Source organism: Sinohyriopsis cumingii, chromosome 11 (genome assembly GCF_028554795.1).
Source record: "Sinohyriopsis cumingii isolate HCF-2022 chromosome 11, ASM2855479v2, whole genome shotgun sequence".
In the NCBI taxonomy this organism is placed as follows: domain Eukaryota; kingdom Metazoa; phylum Mollusca; class Bivalvia; order Unionida; family Unionidae; genus Sinohyriopsis; species Sinohyriopsis cumingii.
The window spans coordinates 96,159,715-96,178,617 of NC_142971.1; the positions used below are offsets into that span (position 1 = coordinate 96,159,715).

The 18,903-nt window shown below is 37.6% G+C and overlaps 1 protein-coding gene across 1 annotated transcript in view; it reads right to left on the reverse strand.

Annotated features, from left to right (window-relative positions):
* LOC149789065 (uncharacterized) overlaps positions 1–18,903 on the reverse strand; it is a 63,282-nt gene that overhangs the window by 25,837 nt on the left and 18,542 nt on the right. The window contains exon 2 of the mRNA XM_089975248.1: positions 11,167–11,321. Coding sequence (XP_089831374.1) covers positions 11,167–11,260 — 94 coding nt within the window. The 5' untranslated portion in view covers positions 11,261–11,321. The remainder of the gene's footprint in view (positions 1–11,166; positions 11,322–18,903) is intronic.

Genomic DNA, 18,903 nt, shown 5'->3' on the forward strand with positions numbered 1-18,903 from the left:
CACTTGCTTGATTTACGGAATGAAAATTTGCATCTGAATCTGTATGAAAGATTATAGAGATTCTCGTTCGCAATTAATTTTCAATCGGAGGAAATAAAATATATGACAACAGAATTTATTTGTTATTGATTCTCGTTCAGATTTTATAATTTGATGGGGTTTATGGGGTTTATGATACTCGTAATTTTTTAGATTATCAAACAATTTCATCAAACTGATGGGTATATCACCCAAATTAAATGAGATTATCAAACACTTTCATCAAATTGATGTGGTAAATAATACTCAAAATAATAAAACTCTCATCGAAAAGAAAAAAATATTTAAAAAAAATTACATAATAAAAATCCTTGACTTTGTCGAGGAACAATTACATATATTATATTTTTAAAAAATTATACTGAGTCCTGTCCAGATTTCAGGTAAATGATACTTGTAATTGTTAAAATCATTCAGATTTTATAATTTGATGGGGTATATAGTACTCGTAATTGTTAAATGATACTCGCAATAGTGACAATAGTACTGAAAACAGAAAATTACGTAATAAATATTATTATTAGAAAAAAAATCGTATTCTTCACTGATTTCATAATTTCATAGGGTATATAGAACTAAAAATAATAACTACATGACTATTTCATTATTTGATGGGTATATAGTACTAAAATTAATAATCATAGGACTGAATCCCTTGACCAAGTCAAGGATAAATATTGTAATCTTAATAAATATCATGATCAGAATTTTAAAAAATCTAAATCCATTGACAAAGTCAAGGATACGTATTCATTTTCACAATTCATTTTCAAATTTCATTGACACTACTTTGACTTTCACAATCCCCTTTAGTGACGTTGTTACTACAGTCACTGACAGCAATTTCACTTTCATAATCATTACTAACTTTGTCACTGTTTTCGTTTTCACGATCTGACATGATGTTTCTTAATTGTCTTTTACGATTATTAATATTCTTTTCTGTTTCGTATTCGTGAGATAATTCTGATCTAAGTTTTTCAATCATGCGTGAGACATATGAATTTTTCAACTTCTTTATCTCTGATGGTAGCCAAGGATTGGAATATAGTAAATTGAATGAGCTTAATGAATATATCATTAGTAGTGTTATCTTTCTTCAAATTTTCGTTGTTGTAGTGATTCAAAATCATAAATAATTCTTTCAGGATTTCATTCATCACATATTTTTATATCGTCACGTTTTAGTGTTTTAATTGCAGCAATAATAGCATTAACATTTTCATAGCTCATTTTATAATAAATATATATTTAAAATAAAATATTTACACAACAAAGCCCACAAGTGAAACCCCAGATTCCCAAATAGCAAGTTGTGAGAGCACGAAATATTTACACAACTCCCATGTGAAACCCTAGATCGCCAAACGCCATTCTAGCTGATTCACAGAGCACAAAATATTTACAATCTTAGACTAAGGGCAGCACAACACCCATGTGAACTCCAGTGATAAAAACCTCAGAATGGAAAGATAATCGTTATATCGTAATTATTTTAACATACATATATACATTCAACATTTCTGCACACCTCTCCCAAAATCAACCCTGTGAGAGTGCAAAAGGATACCTAACACGTGATGACATGGTGGGAAGGTGTGCTTGGCTGTTGAAAATCGAGCATTTAGTAAAAGCCCTATTATAAAACGGGGCATATGCTATATAAGCTAACTAATACTTAGAAATCCAAAAGTTGTTGATTCTAGTTTCTTCTTCTTATTATTATTATCACTGACAAAATCTAGATGAAGATAGAAACCTGACAGATTTAAAAAAATAAAGATAATGTTCCTTAAAGAAAAGAAGAAAAAAATTCAAAATAAATAAAAAAAATTATTTATAAGATTACAGGCTCTATCTTCGCTGATAGAGTCATTCCCCTTGACAGTCAAGGATCATATCATCGATAAAGTCATTAAACATTAAATTACTCTGTCTTACGATAGAAGTGTTTCCCATTTTACCTCAGGAGTGAAATATTGAAAATGTTGTTTGTAACGCCGATTTGATTTTTTGTACTGAAGGAGAAAATAACCAACCCAAAACTTATAATTTATTTACAAGTGAATATCATTGTAAAAATACAAGCAATGTTACTCTTTAACCGCTCTACATATCCTTGACAGTTATCACTCTTCACAATTCTTGCTATATGCAATACCTAAACTTCATACGTTATTCGCATTTCTTTGAAAATGTTCATCTTATTATCTTATCTGCAACAAGTCTTTACTGAATCCGAGCTAATATCGAAGTATTTTGTGGCTGCATATGTTGACTGAAGTAGTATTTCTTTGCCTGTCTCTACATTTGTAGATACAGCTAATCTTCCTCTCTTGTCATTATCACCAGTTACTCCAGATTTACAATTTTGACTCTGCGTAATAACTCATAAATCACACAAAGCACTATCAAGTTTTATACCATTAATATGATCAATCACACAACATTTTTCAATTACTCCGCGAAAACATTCATACACAAATTTATGACAGTTATGTCTATTACATAAAGAACATTTTTCAAATCTACATGTACCAATGTGTTATCGCCCAGTAGATACTGTCAGCAAAATATCAACGTTGTTATACCAAGATTGTCAGAAAAAGTCTTGTGTTAAATGATACTGATTTAGTTCCTGTCAGTGTTGTTGGAAAACCCTCCATGGATGCTAGGACATGCTATAATGATTCATTCGTCACAAGGATTAACTATTTCGGATACTAATATTTGGATTGTTGATAATCATTCTGAGTGGTCAAATTTAGTTTATCTCACATTGTCTTGAGTTAGAAGACTGTTTCAGCTGTGGAGGGTTATTATTTTCACAAAAATAATAATCAAACTTAGGAAACCGTTGCTTGCAATTGCGATGATGTAGTAAGAATTTTGTTTAGTTATAAATAGTGACAACAAAATAAACATGACTTTAATCTTGATGCAGAATTTATCATGACATTAAAACAACAACAGAATAATCACTGTGCGAGCTGTAACACATTAATGTTGTGGCAGTATTCAAATAATAATCCAAGGCAGTTTACCGTAGATAGAAGTAATAGTAGTCTTGGTCACACACTCGAAAATGAGATGCTGACCTGTCTCGAATGCAATCGATGTAAGGGTGCTGGCACCCTGGTGCTAGCTCACAAAAGTGAATGTAGTGCTGTGTGTCTTCAGGAATTACTTGCAATTGTTCACGTACACATTCATGTTGAGGAGCGGTTGAATCTAATCTGTAAATTGCAGGTCTACCCATGGATGTAACCACGCTGGAAACTTTATGTATCATCACATTCCAAAAAACATTCAGTTGCTCTTTTTTACCACCTTCAAGATCACCAGGTTCACATCAATATCTTACAGTCACATTCCCTAATACTGGTTGTTTTGAAAAGTCATGTCATTGTATTGGTATGTGTATTTTTTTGCAATGGCATTAATGGCTTTCATATAAATTACACGAGTAATTTCATTATTTAATGTAGCTATCACACTGGGTAGTCTTGCAGCACATTCATGAGATCTCTTGTCTTTCTGAATTATTTCCTTTGCATACTGATATCCAAATAACCACTTAGCACATGTTCAATTAAATCATTCAACAATTGCCTGATTGCGATGAATTGTGGTATGTCCTCGCCTGATTTTGACGTTATGGTTTTTCATCAGAGATGATACTCCACCAAGAAATTTCTTGCCAGGATCAACCTGTAGTAAACGTGGCCCAGATCCTCATTGAAAAATTTGTTTGTACTCGTATGCAATTTCAGCTGCTGCTTTAGTTGATAGTGGTTCTGACTCTTTATGTCTATTTGCAATGTCAATGACAGTCAACGCGTATTTGTATGTACATGATTGATGTCTACCAATTTTAATTGCATCGTGTGGTAAAAAAACAAAATATCTGCTCAATGAACTTCAACAGGAATGCTGACATCAAAATGTGCATACTGAATTTGTTTAGGTGGTGATAGATAAATTTCCCATATTGCTTCCCATGATAACCAATTTGCAGCAACAGAACATGTGATATTTCCTTCATCAGCAAGTTTACTAATCGCTACTCTACCTTTCCAATATCCTCTTATCCTCTTGGGCTATAATAAATTGATTCCATTATTTTAATAATCGGTTGATTAATTACCAGCCCCTAACACTTTTTACTTTTCATTGCAGATCCTACTAAACCAATTAGCTAATGATTCTCTGAAAGATTTATTTTTTATGGAATTTAACAAATGAATCAACTTCACATTTGCAATATGTCATTGTTGTAAATCCTTATTTTTAATGTGATATTCTTGATCAATTGCATTTATTAAATTGGATACTCTCTCAGTCTTGGTTGATCTCACTTGTCAGGTCAGATATCAAGCCGGGTTCCAGGACCACAACAATTATATCCTGGAAGATGTCTTTCTCCTATTCTTAGAAATAACTTTACATTTTACATATTTTCCCTTAAGTGCACGCTATTTATTTTTTTATATTATCGTTGATAATCCACATTTGAGTATGGATGCTCTGCATCGAACACATTATAGATTCAAATATTTGTACAACATGGATATCAATGATTTCTCGGCTACATGAAAACAAAAACCAGTAAACATCATCCAGCCCGACCAAATTCTATCAGGGCAATTATCATAGGTCCATCTGGGTCTGGTAAGACACAATTATTGCTTAATCTGATGAGATAGCTAAAATGGGAATCATTTTATTTAGTAGCTCGATCTGTAGATGATCAGAGATGCTACGAGATGCATAAAGAATTTTAATGAAATGCAAAATTGCTGGACGAGGATGGTGATGATATTATTGACTTTATCACCAATATTGATGAAGCCCCATCTGTAGATGACCTCGATGGATTTATTAATAATCGCGTAGTAAATGATGATGTAATGTTGGACAAACAATCAAATCCAGCTAGAATATAGCTCCAGGCATAAAAACACAGACGTGATTTATGTTACTCAACGATATACACAAATACCTAACATGATCAGATATAACTGCAATATTTTAATTGTGTTGATATACATACTCTGTGATGGGCCCCGAGTGGCCGAGTGGTGTAAAGCACTCTCCATTATGGATCACTGCCATCTCACCTGTCTGCATGGGTTTGAGTCTAGGATTCGGCTAATGTGGGTATGTGAGAAAGCTTGCCAGTAGCTTCTATAGGGTAGGTGGTTCTTCCTGGGGTTTTCCTGGGTTCTTCCTCCACCATTAATACTGGCCGCCATGCATAGCCTATTGTGTGCTGAAAAATGGCGTTAAACCCCACAACAACAACAACATACTCTGTGAAACATTCATCAGACTTTGTATTCAGGGGATATGGACATGATTAAGTTAAGAAATTTCTTTTCGAAAGCACAATCTACTCCTCGATCATGATATCGTGTAGGTCTTGATAAAATCTTTGGATAAAAAGACAGCAGCAGGAGAGGTGCGACCACAAATGAGTGTCTAAAAGGTAAACAAAACACACATACTTGTTGAAAACAAATGACAAAGATAAAGTAACAAAATGAGCTAACCCAATCAGAGAAACTCTTGATAGTTAGACGCTTTGCTTTGACATTATTTTCCTTATATTTTTCATTTTCGTAGCAAGCTTTTATTTTCATGAACCGACGTGTCTGAAATGTGGTATCTTATATATTCACCCTCCCTGCTGCTCCAGAGCTTTTCTGAAGCCATTTATTTAACACTCTGGCTGGTCCAACTCTTCCAGATAACTGAAATAAATCACTTTGGTTCTAAGCTTTTTGACCATAACAAAAACACATAGAGCACACATTTCCACGGGTTCAAAACCTTCAAAGTCCTCTTCATCATCATCACTGTCACTCACAAGCATATTCCATTGGGTCTCCAGACATCTTCATAACTTCACCCTCATCTTGGGTTTCACTGGCTAGTTTCATATTTTGACACCTCCCTAATTTTTAAGGCTGAAGGCATTATCATATTATTATTACCATAAGCCTAGTGTTTATAAATTCACACAGAAGCTAAATCTGTAATGTGGTTTACATTTACTTTGAGTTTAACCTTCAAAATGGGTTGGCATGTCTGGTGACTGCCTGTCAGAGTTAGATTAGCACTGGCAATCAAATGTGTAACTTGGGCTGCAAATGAATAGCTGAATTGGCTTATGTATCCATGTATGTCTGATACAGAGGTAAATGTCTAAAACTTGAGATTGTTGAGGGGTGACCAAAAGCATCCTAATTTGTTACAGTACTAGTGAACTTTATTCATGTATACAGCACAGTGTCACACTGATTCTTTTAACTGCCTTGTCACATGAAAATATTCAAAATAGCTCTTTGCTGTCAAAAATGGATGTTAAAAAGAGGGGTTGGTGGCAGTGTCAATTCAGTATCAAAGCCACCACCAGTTATACAGGCAATTAACCTGAATATCTCTGGCAAAATCTCACAAGCATGCTTTCTACAAAAATCAATAGTTGGTTTTTATTTGTATCCTTAATGTAAAATTATTCTCCTTTATTTTACAATAGGTCATTATCAGACAAAAATTCACCTAAAAAACTGTCCAGTCAGACCTTGCTTCAAGCTCTGCCATTGTTAACAGAAATTCACCATTCAGAAAACACACTTAAAAAACTCATGGTAATAACTCAGTTCCCATAGTAAACCTACGCAAATACCATAATATTTAAAGTTCAATAACTTTAAATTTCTGAGTGTTCATGATCAAACCTATATTTATCAGTATAGATGAAACCTGGATGTCAGCTTCTATGCAGATGAAAGGATATGAGCCGTGGCATTTTCTGGACCTGCATGTGTTTGAACCATGTGCTTTCAATTCCGTATCAAAGAGTCAGGTGCTAATTTTAGTAATGAGTGTTCCAAACTCAAGACTGTTAAAGGACTGAAATTCCATCAATAAAACAGTGTCTCTATTTTTTTTTCACTTACAACTAGGATAAGCCCTCAAATGATTCTTTTTCCTAACTTATAACTTACATTATTAACCAATATTGGTCAGCCAAACCCATATATACTCTATTTTATGTTCATCCATTTCCAGGCTGGTTCCCATTTTTCCATACAATTAGTACTGTGTGTCCTATATCCACCCTTGATTTTCTTGACAGCCCAAGGAATGGTAGTTCAATGCATAAGTAAGCAATGTGCATTGTTCTGCTTATCAACGATTACAGTCAAACCCAGTTATCTCGATTACGTCGGGGGTGTAAAAAAATCGTCGACATAACCGGGTCATGATATTACGTGCATATGGAGCAATTTCATGACCTGAATATTCAGCCGATCAGCACTTTTCCGTCTGCACATTGATTATTAATGTGTACATGTACATAATATTTCATTACTTGTATCTCCTTGATTGTTGTTTCTTGTATACATGTACTTCGGAACATAATTCATATCTGAAATGTACCTTAAGAAATAAAAGGGAAATGATAAAATACACATGTAGCTGACATCTAAGATTCTGCGTTTTCGTAAAATAAAGTTACATTGTAATTTGTACACACTCTTGTCTTTGTGAATCCTTGAATATTTTATGTAGTGAACATGATATATTCTTAATAAACTAATCGATTAAGCTACTCTTACGAACCAAAAATAGAAAGAATATGAAATAAACATGTGACTACTGCCGTAACGGACCAAAATTGTGCCTGAAAATCGATCGCTTTTGCTCACTATTTCTTGTACAATTTCTGTGAGATTGACGTTAAAAAGTTGCATTTCGTCGAATTAAGCGGGTCCACATGTTACTTCGGACCGAAACTTATGCCCGACATAACCGGGTTATCGACTTAACAGAGGTCGAGATAAGCGGGTAAAAAATAGCATAACAAAGAAGAATTTTTTCGGGACCGGACCAAAACGCTCGACATAAGCAGGTTGTCGAGATAACCGAGGTCGAGATAAGTGGCTTTGACTGTACATTAGTGAATATTAAATTATAGCACAAAGTTCATGTTCACCTATATATCAATGGTGCGTCTCAGGCAACATTTAAGTACATGTATTTGAACTTTATTTACGAAAATCAGAATAAAAGATTAAAATAAAGCTGTCTAATAAGAGTCACCATTTCTAATATTACCACTTATTGCTCTTCAATTTAATGCGGAAATATATTACCAGCCTTGTCATATTATGTAATTAATCAGTAAAAGGTCAACGTAACCATCTAAATGTATTATAACAGAAAAATATATTTAAATGACAGAAATTACCTAAAACTCCACCTAGAAAATATCAAATTTAAAACTGATGTAAGGTAGACATAAGTCCATTAAAATACAAAATATGAAGTTTTAAAACATAAATTGAAAGAAATTAGTGGGATGCAAAGTCGTGAGAGGTCATCACCATTCAGCATGGTGGAAGAGACCTAAGTGATCACGAAGCATAATGTTTCAAAACACAACTAGTAAATATCATATTGCTCACCATGATTACTCTATATATGGTAAAGTGTATAAACTTTATAGAAGTAATTGCACAGCTATAAACCAATGTGCAAAACACTCCACTTAACATAGTAAAATCAACACACTCTATACACAGCACATCCCCCTTACCCCCTTGTTGGCTACAGTTTATATATCTGAATATGTGTTTAATATAACATTGAAAGTCATTGTAATTTACAAAAGTATTCATTTTGCTTCTTATCCACAAATAGAACCATGTGATTGCATTTATAGTAAAGTTAACTGCACTTGCATAAGTGGAGACAATGTTTTGCTGTGGTTGTCTATAGGAATCACGGTACTAATGTAGTGCCCATAATAAACCTATGCAAACACCAGGATACTAAAAATTCAATAACTATAAATTTTTGACTGCTCATGACCAAACCTATATTTATTAGTATAGATGAAACCTGGATATCAGCTTCTGTGTATGGAAAAGAATATGAGCCACTGCATTTTCTGGACCTACATGTTTGAAACACGACTACTGCTTCCATTTTCGTATCAAAGAATCAGGTGCTAATTTTAGTAATGAGTGTTCCAACCTCAAGACTGTTAAAGGACTGAAATTCCATCAATAAAATAACGTCTCTATTTTTTTCAGTCACAACTAGGATATACTCTCAAAAGGTTTTTTTCCCCTAAAAAAAACAATTATATAATTAATCAATCCTGGCCAGCCAAACCCATACTCTATTTTATGTTCACCCATTTCCAGACTGGTTCCCATTTTTCCATACAATTAGTACTGTGTGTCCTAAAAGGTGCTTTTCTTTCTTTGATATTTCTCTAAACATACAAGATAATCCAAATATAATATCTACATTACAAGAAGGAAGTTATTAGTATCCCAAAGTCTATAGAGTTGTCTACTATGACTCTAATGAAACACACAGTACCAGACTGGTAATGTGGTCCATAGGGTTGACAGACTTCCCCATGACCAGTAATCCAGTCCATAGTGATGAAATATATGTTATAATTTTCTTGCAAACTGCTAAGAGTGCATCCAGGGAAAATCCCAGCTGATTATATGCAGCTGAAAATGTGGAGTCATACAATGTTACAAGTCATGTCAAAGATAAGTTAAAAATAGTGATAGTAGTTGCATGGGGCACTTGGGGATCATATGGGACCAATATAGGACTATATAATGAATAAAAATCTGGTCTCTAAGCAGGGCTCTCATGGACCTGAGCTTCCAGGTCAAATACACATGACATTCTCATTACAGTTTCTCCATGCAATGGCTGGAATGCGATGGATGCCAGGAATGCTGAAATCAGATTAAGTTGAAGTATGTTTTCTACATCAAAGTAAAGTCTGACTAATGCAATATGACTTTAGTTTGTGGAAAAGCATTACCAAGTGAACACAACACTCAATGCCATTCTTTAATTTTGCTACTTTTCTTGTCTTTCATTAATAGTAATGGACTATAGATAATATCTGCATGTCACATGATGCATTTGGACTGGTTCTTGGCTAATCTGGACCTGGGCAATTTAGGGTTCTACTGGTCCTGGACCAGTCAGTCAAAAGCAAAATTTTCAGACCCTGTGATGGCCATTTTCACCCCGCCCCAAAGGTTCTGATATGATAACCCTATCTACACCTAGGCGGATCAAACAGGTATTCAAGAGCTTTGTCCTAGTGACATCAATTGAATGTTATGAGTTGCCTCCCTTAGTTTGTAATGCCAACTAACCATTAGTGTGTAATGGCTGAAAATGGTACAGGCAATTTACTTAAAAAGGATACTTTGAAAGTTTAAACATAAAAAATATGCCTACATACCTGAGGGAAGACATTACAAGTGTATTTGAGTGAAAGGTATGTGTACAAACACGGTCCAGCAGTGGAAAATTGCTTATTTACCAGTCCATTCAAGCTTTGTACTCCCCTTGTTTTGATCATGTAGGAACAGTGTTCACATTTGAACTTAACATTGATTGAATGCGGTGACTTTCTGCCGCATCCAATGAAATTCACAGACCTGAAGCACAGAAATATCTGCTCAATATGCGAAAGTGTAGATCTGTCATCAAATTTCCAATCATAATACATTCAGACAGGCTGTCATCAAATTTCCATTCATTATACATTCAGACAGGCTGTCATCATATTCCCAATCATAATACATTCCGAGAGGCCTTTATTTCCTTTATTAATGCTAATAACCTCTAAGGTTCTTTTTACAAAACTGCAGAGTGCCCTTAAATTGGGCATATTGTCAATGCATTTAACATTTCAAAATTATTGGTCTCATTTTTTCAAAAAAGATTTCCAAGCAGATCAACTCATGGGCCGGTTTGGCCCATGAGTCGATCTGTTTCGAAAATTTATTTTAAATTGTACATATAGGCCAGTGCACTTGGACTTGGATTGGTTTAATCCAAGCCCAAGTGCACTGGCCTATATGTACCATTTTTATTTAAAAAAACAGTTCCATTACTGGACAATACATGTACTTCCATGTACAAGCGTTTCTGGCACTGACCTCCATTTCCATAACTGGATCAACAGATTTTAAAGAAATGTTGTGCTAGACATCTATTTTGAATGATTTACCTATGGTAGAAGTCTTTTAACAAGTATAGATATATGTAGTATATTTGACTTACACATCATGATCCTTGCTGCCATTTGATGTAGACAGGCCTGAAAGACGATCATCCATAGTAGCAGATCTGCACCCCTTACATCTGATGGCATCATATAAAAATATCAACACCCCGTAGCAGCTGTATAACTATTTCACATTTGTTTAGATCCAAAACTGCAATCAAAAGTTATAGCATATTTTTAACCATGTTTTACAACTGTGGTCTTAAACTATGTAACAGAAAGTAGCAAATCCAACAAGTTTAGTAAAGTCAACAAATAACTTATTTCCCTAAAGCACATAAGTAGTGAAGTGGGATACTTTACGGACAATGGAAATTCCAGTCAAAACACCCCTGGGACACTTTACGGACAATGGAAATTTAACATGGCGAAAAATCGTGGGAACATATACGGACAAGGGGAATTAACATGGGAATAAATCGTGGGACACTTTAAGGACAAGGGGAATTTAACATGGGAATAAATCGTGGGACAATCTACGGACAAGGGGAATTTAACATCGGATTTTTTTTTTAAAATTTTTTTAAAAAAGGGGTAGGCAATTCAAAGACTGTCTCTTTTCGAGAAATATGGCTGGCCCTGAAAAGGGCCTTTGGGTTTTCTTCTGCTTCTAATTTCTTCTTTTCCTCCACCAAGTTCTTATTTTATCTCCTACACTCTTCTTCTCTTTCTTTTTTTTCTTCTCCTCTTCTTTCTTCTCTTCCTCCTCTTCTTTCTTCTTCTTTTCATTTTCTTCTTCTTTTTCAATTTTTTCGTTCCAATTGCGTATTCTTATTCTTTCCTCTTCATCCTCCTTCTCCTCCTTGATCTCTTTCATAACACCACTAATCTTGTCCTTTGCTTTCCTTAAGTTATTAATTTCCATCTTCACACGATGGGGACTATAGGAATAATGGTCTTCAACCAGTCTTAATAGCATCTGTTCCATTATTCCTAAGTTGTCTAAAACGTCTTGCAAGGTTTGTAATTTGTCCATTTGGTTTGACGCCATCTTCTTTGTATTCTTTGCAGAATGGTTTGAACAACGAACACTGTGGGTTCTTATACGAAAAGCGCGAACGTGAAGGAAAACATCCCCCTAAAACATAAAATGGATCTTACCTAGATCATGACCCAACATCGCGCGTACGTGAAGGAAAACATCCCCCTACTTTCTCATTTCATATAATATAACCCTAACTATACTCTCCACATTTTGCTAAGAAACCCATAATCTACTATTCACACAAACATACCTGAGCTCTTACAAACACAAACACACAAACACACAAACACATACCCTCACATTTTTAAAAGCAAGAGTTAGTGTTTATTTTCACACTACTCTACCTACACACATTGGCAAATTAATAGTTATTTCTTTTCTAGAGTATTGGGTAGCCCTGAAAAGGGCTGTTTTTTAAACTCCAGATGCACCTATCTAATGGTTGCACCTTCCTGGCCTGGCGCCGCACACGCATCTTCTTCCCCAGTCTTCTTTCACCTTTCTTCTGGGGAGCGCAGAGGGAGGATGATTCGCTTCAACACCCCAATCCTCTGTTTCAGGAATATTAAACGACATCATCTCTTCTCTTTTCTTTTCCTCCTCTTCCCTCTGTCTTCTCTCCTCTTCTTCCTTCTTTATTCTTGCTTCTTCTACGATAGCCTCCGCTGATAGTTCGTTTACTATCCGCCTGGCATATTCCAGGTGCATCTGGAGTTCTAACAGTTTCACTATTCTGCTAGTCATTCTTCTGGCTGTGTTGATCAATCAACAAGGGTAGCTGGACTGCCGAACGAGTTTCAATTTATACTGAAAGCGCGGACGTGAAGGAAAACATCCCCCTAAAAACATAAAATTCATCTTACCTAGATCATGACCAAAAAAACAACAACAACGCGCGGACCTAAAAGAAACACTCGCTCACTTTTTTATGCTACCCATCACTTCAATAGACTATCCACATACTCAAAGCAATCCAATCTAACCCCAAATATACACCTCAAGCAGCCCAAAAAAAACAAACATCATTTTAATCTACTATCCACACCAACCTACTTTATCACTTACAAACACAATCACACAAACACATACCCTCAAAATTTTTAAGAAAGAGTTAGTGTTTATTTTCACACTACTCTACCTACACACATTGGCAAATTGATCGTTATTTCTTTTCTAGAGTATTGGGTAGCCCTGAAAAGGGCTGTTTTTTTGTTTTGCTATGGCATTCTTTTTTTAGTTTCTAAGAATGCGATGTCCTCTGAGGATAGACTTTCTGGCAATAGGTCTGCTTCTTCGGAAAGAGAAGAAGAATTCTTTGGTGTCGATACGACAATCGACAAAGCCTCTGTCAGCTTCAGGTTGCTGCTGCTGTTGCTGTTGTTGCTGCTGCTGTTGCTGCTGTTGCTGCTGTCTCTGAAGTCTGTACTTCTCTGTCCATTCTTCTTTCTCCCTGTTCATTTCTTCTCGGAAGAGTTCTTCTATCAGGTCTTCAGTGATTTTTAACATTCTCACATTCTCTATTTCTTCTGGCTTCGGTATCAGACTGTGTCTGACCCTATGCAGATTCACGTAGGCTTCGTTGAGCTTAGCTAGTTTGGAGCACATCTTCTTAGGAGGATGAGTCGACAATGGATGGCTAGACTGGGAACAACCCGGTTCTTAAAGTTAAAGCGCGGACGTGAAGGAAAACATCCCCCACACAGTTTTCGAGCCGCAACGTTCATGAGAGGGATAGTAAGAAATGAAAGAGCATCAATCCAACATTCTTATAGCTAAACAAAAGACAAAGGCATTTTTTTCTAAACACAACATTTTTTATTCAAAAAATCACTTAACACTAAACAACAACTTTTTTAACAATAATCCAACACTATAACATCAAACAATTTTTTTCTTCAAATACAATCTACTTTAAACAAGGCTGACAACGTTGTGAATGAAATTGTGATTTCCACTGTTGGAAATCATTAGGCCATTGATGGACACTACGTTTCCTAGCTTGAGACAAAAGATAAGCATAATGGTCACAAAACCATCGATCTACTTTCACATCGTTTCTAGCAGAAGAACGAGGATCGAAATGAGTCACTAAATGTTCTAAGGAATATCCCAGGCTGCGATGATGCAGAAAATACACACAATATTGTCCACACACCAAGGAATCTGTGCCTTGTAATTTCACGTTATTGAATCGGGTGGTTTGAGCATTTCTTCTCATAAAGTCTATGATATCGTCTTCCAAAGGGGGCAATCCGTACGAATCGAAATATTCCACACAGCCTTCTTGAGGAAAGTAGACGGCTACCCAGTGGGTTCCTGGGAGATGACTGTCATCCGTGTTGATCACGTAAGCTTGATGGTCTTTAGGTTTGCGATGAGGGAGTTCATCTTTAGCACAGACGACGGGATTCCAAGAAGACGTATACGAACTGTGGTTCAAAAGGTAATAAAGTTCCCAGGTATCCATTGTTTTTTGTGTTTGTTTTCTTCTTCACAGGTAATAATAAGTCGTCAATTCGATCCTGACTTTTTGCTTGAAAATGTCTGACGAATAAACGGTTATTCGTTCTGTTTCCTCACTCTGATTCAGGAGAGCTTCGATACGATGGATCTCTTGAGTGGTTAATGCTGGACAAGAATGTTCACGCAAGTCTTTATACCACTGGTGCAACACGTCTTTTTTCGAGATGAGACTCCAAGCTTCGTCCAGATACTCGTCCAATTTTTCTTCTTGACTCAACATCAGGCATTTATCGTGTTGAATTTGACTGGGATGATCGTTTTGACATCCATAGCAATTTTTCTTGATCAATTCCGTCATTTTGTCGACCAAGTGTTTGGCAAAACAGCAGACTAAATGGGCTTCTTGTTCTGGCCATCTCGACTTCATCATGATATCTTCTTCGTCTTTGTCTTGAGATTCTTCTCCTTCCACGGTCTCCTTACATTCCATCTCCAAAGTTTCTCCACTAGGTAAAGAGGGACAACAGTCTTCCATGGCTTTCTAATAATCTAGAATGACTTCTCTCAAACTGTTGATTTCTATGGTATTATCGAATTCTGCATACAGGATGACGTTCACTGTCTTCTCCAGTGACTTTGCAAACTGAAGTTCCACACGAATCTGGCCAGATTTTATAGGGTGGAAATGTCCCTCGTCGCTGCCTTGGTCTGGAGTGAAATCGAAAGCCCACAAAGTATAGCCTCCGTCATATTCGTCGTACGAAATACCGTGACTGGTGTTGGTTCCTAACTGACCGGTGGCTTCGTACAGGGACAAGTACGATCTCAAGTAATTCTTCTCGTTACCAAACTTAGGTTCAAAGGGTCGGGTACACAAGGTCTTGCCATCGCGACTGACTTCGATTTTGGACACGCCTAAGTGTTGAAAGTTGAAAGGATTTTTAGCGATGGCTCCGTTGAAGGCTTCATTATCGACCATACCAAGGATTAAACGCTTGGGTAGCTGTCCTTGAAAAAGATGATCTTGGGTTATGGATTGAAGGTTAGCGGGAATGGTGAACGTTTTCACTTCCACGCGTCGGATGGGATACTTGGCGGTCGTTCTGCTCAACGTTTGACTGATGTCGTTTGCCACTTTAAGTAACACTTCTACGCGTCGTACGTAGAGTTTGGCCTCTTGGATTATGCTTTTAGGAGCCTTAGCAAGATCAGCAGCCTGCAAATGGAAAGTGGTACTGCTGCGGTTCAGTCTCAAGCGGACATTGACTCCGTTCAGCAAATATTTCTCTTGCAACCACATGTCCAAATGCAAACGATCCATCAGTTCTAAACTGTTCTTATTTAGGATTTTGTTTTCTCTTGCCTCAAAGCCTTCATTGCTTGGATCTATTGCGTCGAACTTGTCCGGTGTGTCATCTACCCACAGCACACAGGCATTGAGATGACTTGTCTTGGCATCTGTTCCGTACGTCAAGAGATTTTCCAGGTAGGCACGGTAAGGGTAAGTATCCATGCTGCTGCTGACCAGTTTGTTATTCAAGTACAAATCCACTGAGCTGAACAAGGAATGCATGAAATTGTTGACGGGAGCTATATTGTCATCGTCTTCTACTCCTTTATCATCTTTTTTTAGAACTTGGACTTTTAAGTACAAGTAACTGCTATTCAGATCGATGTAATCTTCGGGCTGTCCTTTAATTTCAAACTCGATGGGAGCGGAATCGGTCAATGAGGAGACGGGATTAAATTCCACCCATTGGGATTCTTGCATGGTCATCATGGTGGGGGGCATGGCAAACAGATCCAGTTCCGTCTTGGAACAGGCGCAAGACTCTCGGTGCATCATTTTGTTTTGTGTTTCAATAATCGAAAACGTCTAAGTCTAAGTCTCGAACGGTTCTTCTTTTCTTGGCCTTTCTCGCTTGAAGTCTGGTGAAAGGGTGTTTTCTTCTTCGTCGTCTCTTTCTGCCTTGTCCTTGCTGAATGCTTGACTCGGTAGCGTGCAGGGCATTTATAGGTGTCTCTCGTCGGCCCAAAATGTCTTTGCCCGTTTGCAGCAAGACATTTTTGCCAGCCCTCATGAAGGCTTCTTTAGGGTTTTGTTTGTCGATGATAACATTTTGGAGAAATTCTTTGCCTTGTGTCAGTGCCGCATCTTTCAAGGCGTGCAATCCGCGTGTCACCATCGGTTTCAACACTGGGGCCACCGAACGAAAGGCCGATTTTAACATGTCTCCTAAACCGTGTCCTCGCTGTCGAGCCACCCCTTGGTACACTGGATACATGACTTACGAGTCGTGAGAGAACCGTTTTCGAAAATGGAGTTTCACCGTGACTTTTCCTTTGGTGAATGGAATATTTTGTCCCAAATCTCCTTTTATAGTAATGTTGACCGTGTCCAAATACGACTTGCTGACCGGCAAATAGTGAGGATGGACAAATTCGCGGTGGACGTGGTAAGTGTTTCCACCTTCCTCGTCAGCGTTCGTGGCAGAATCCACTTTGAAAGGAATGACACGCAGTAACGGCACGGAGGTGTGTCCCACCACGTTGTATTCCACCACATCGGAGTACACAAAGATCAAATTCAGTCCTTGGTTCAGTTCTACCGGGGTACGAAAATACTGGCCAAAAGTCACGTTGTCGTAAATGACTGGTAATTCGGGTGGTGTTTTTTGTTCTAATTTCTTCCTCAGTTCCATGTCCCCGCCCAACATGTCAAACAATTCAGGACAAAATATAATGGAGACGATTTTACTTCACTCAAATTTCATCAAGAAGCGACGAGCTACTTTGTGGTACTCCATGGTGACACTTTTGTTCTTGACATTGGCATTATCCTTCTTAAAAACTTCCCCAAACACACCATTAAACTTGGAGGCTATGGCGCTGACCAAATGATGACCACTGAAATAATAGCCTGGGAGAATGGACAAGTTGTAGGTCCACGTTTTAGTTTTCTCATCATAGGTTTTATTGGTATATGTGCTAGTCTTATCCAACTCCTCTTGCAATGGTTTATCATGAACTTCCACCTGAAAACAATTTTGCTGGGGAATGACATTGAGGACTTGGGTCGGGTGAATCATTTCTACTAAAGCTACTTCCCAATGGGCTTCGTGATCTAAGGGGATGGCTTGAGGTAATTTGGCCGTGTAACAGCACAACGTGTTGTTGGGAAACACCTCCATGGAACTGTCACTGGGTAAAGTTAAGTAAAATTGGTTTTGGTGACTCATAATTCCAGAGTTCTGTGGCTGTCCGAGGGGTTAGTGGATGTCAGAGGCGTGTCTCCGCCCAAAATGGGGTTCTGGTTGTGGTTGTTGGAGTGGTGACTGGCACTGGCACTGGACACAACGTTCCCGTTCGAGGAGAATTTCAGGGAGGGATTGGGAAGCAGGTAACCGATGCAACTGCTCAATAAAATGGTCCACAATTGTTTGTCTCCTTGTTGCAAACTCAAATTGGCGATGGCTGCCCCGATGACACAATACACCACGAAGATTTGGCAGAAAAAGACGATTTGCGTTTTAGGCACACGTTCTCCACACCACACCCACAAGGGTTGTTTTTGTAAATCTTGCACAGAAGAACTAGGGGAAGAAGGAGTGGTCGACGTAGCTGCGTGTGAAAGGGCATGATGGTCACTTCTTCTTTTTATAGTCGATGACTTGCGAAGCGTCGATCCAAGAATCGAAACTGGGTGGATATCCTTTCCAACGTACTTTGACTTCTTTGACACGTCGTTTGCCCACTTTACGGGTTCTGCGTTCGAGAATGCTTTCGATGTCGTACACGTCGTCTTCTTTTTTGGTGACACGTTGTAACTCGGGCAAATAAAACGTTCCTTTGAGTACTTCTCCGTTCATGTCTTCCAATTTATAGACGGCAGGATGACGGCCATGCACTCGTCCAGTGACGCGAAACAGTTCGGTCGTCCAGTTAGGTAAGTAACCTTTGTCGAAAGTGCGTTTGGTTTTGCCAATGCGCACCCAATCTCCTACGGTCAACTCTCCACTTTTCTTGGGGACAGCCCTCATCGGGGACGTACCGAACAGGCGCTCGAACACCAGCACTTCGTTGTCGGGAGTCACGTCTTGCGGGGCACGTCCGATGCTTCGATGGTAAGATTGGTTGTACGCTTGCACCAGGTGCGGTAAGATGTCGATGTACTTCAGAGTGTGGTGATGCGTTAAATATTTCCACATGCGTTCTTTCAAAGTGCGTTGAAAACGTTCCACGATGCTGGCTTTGGTTTCGGGATTCTCGGTGGTAAAAAAATGAA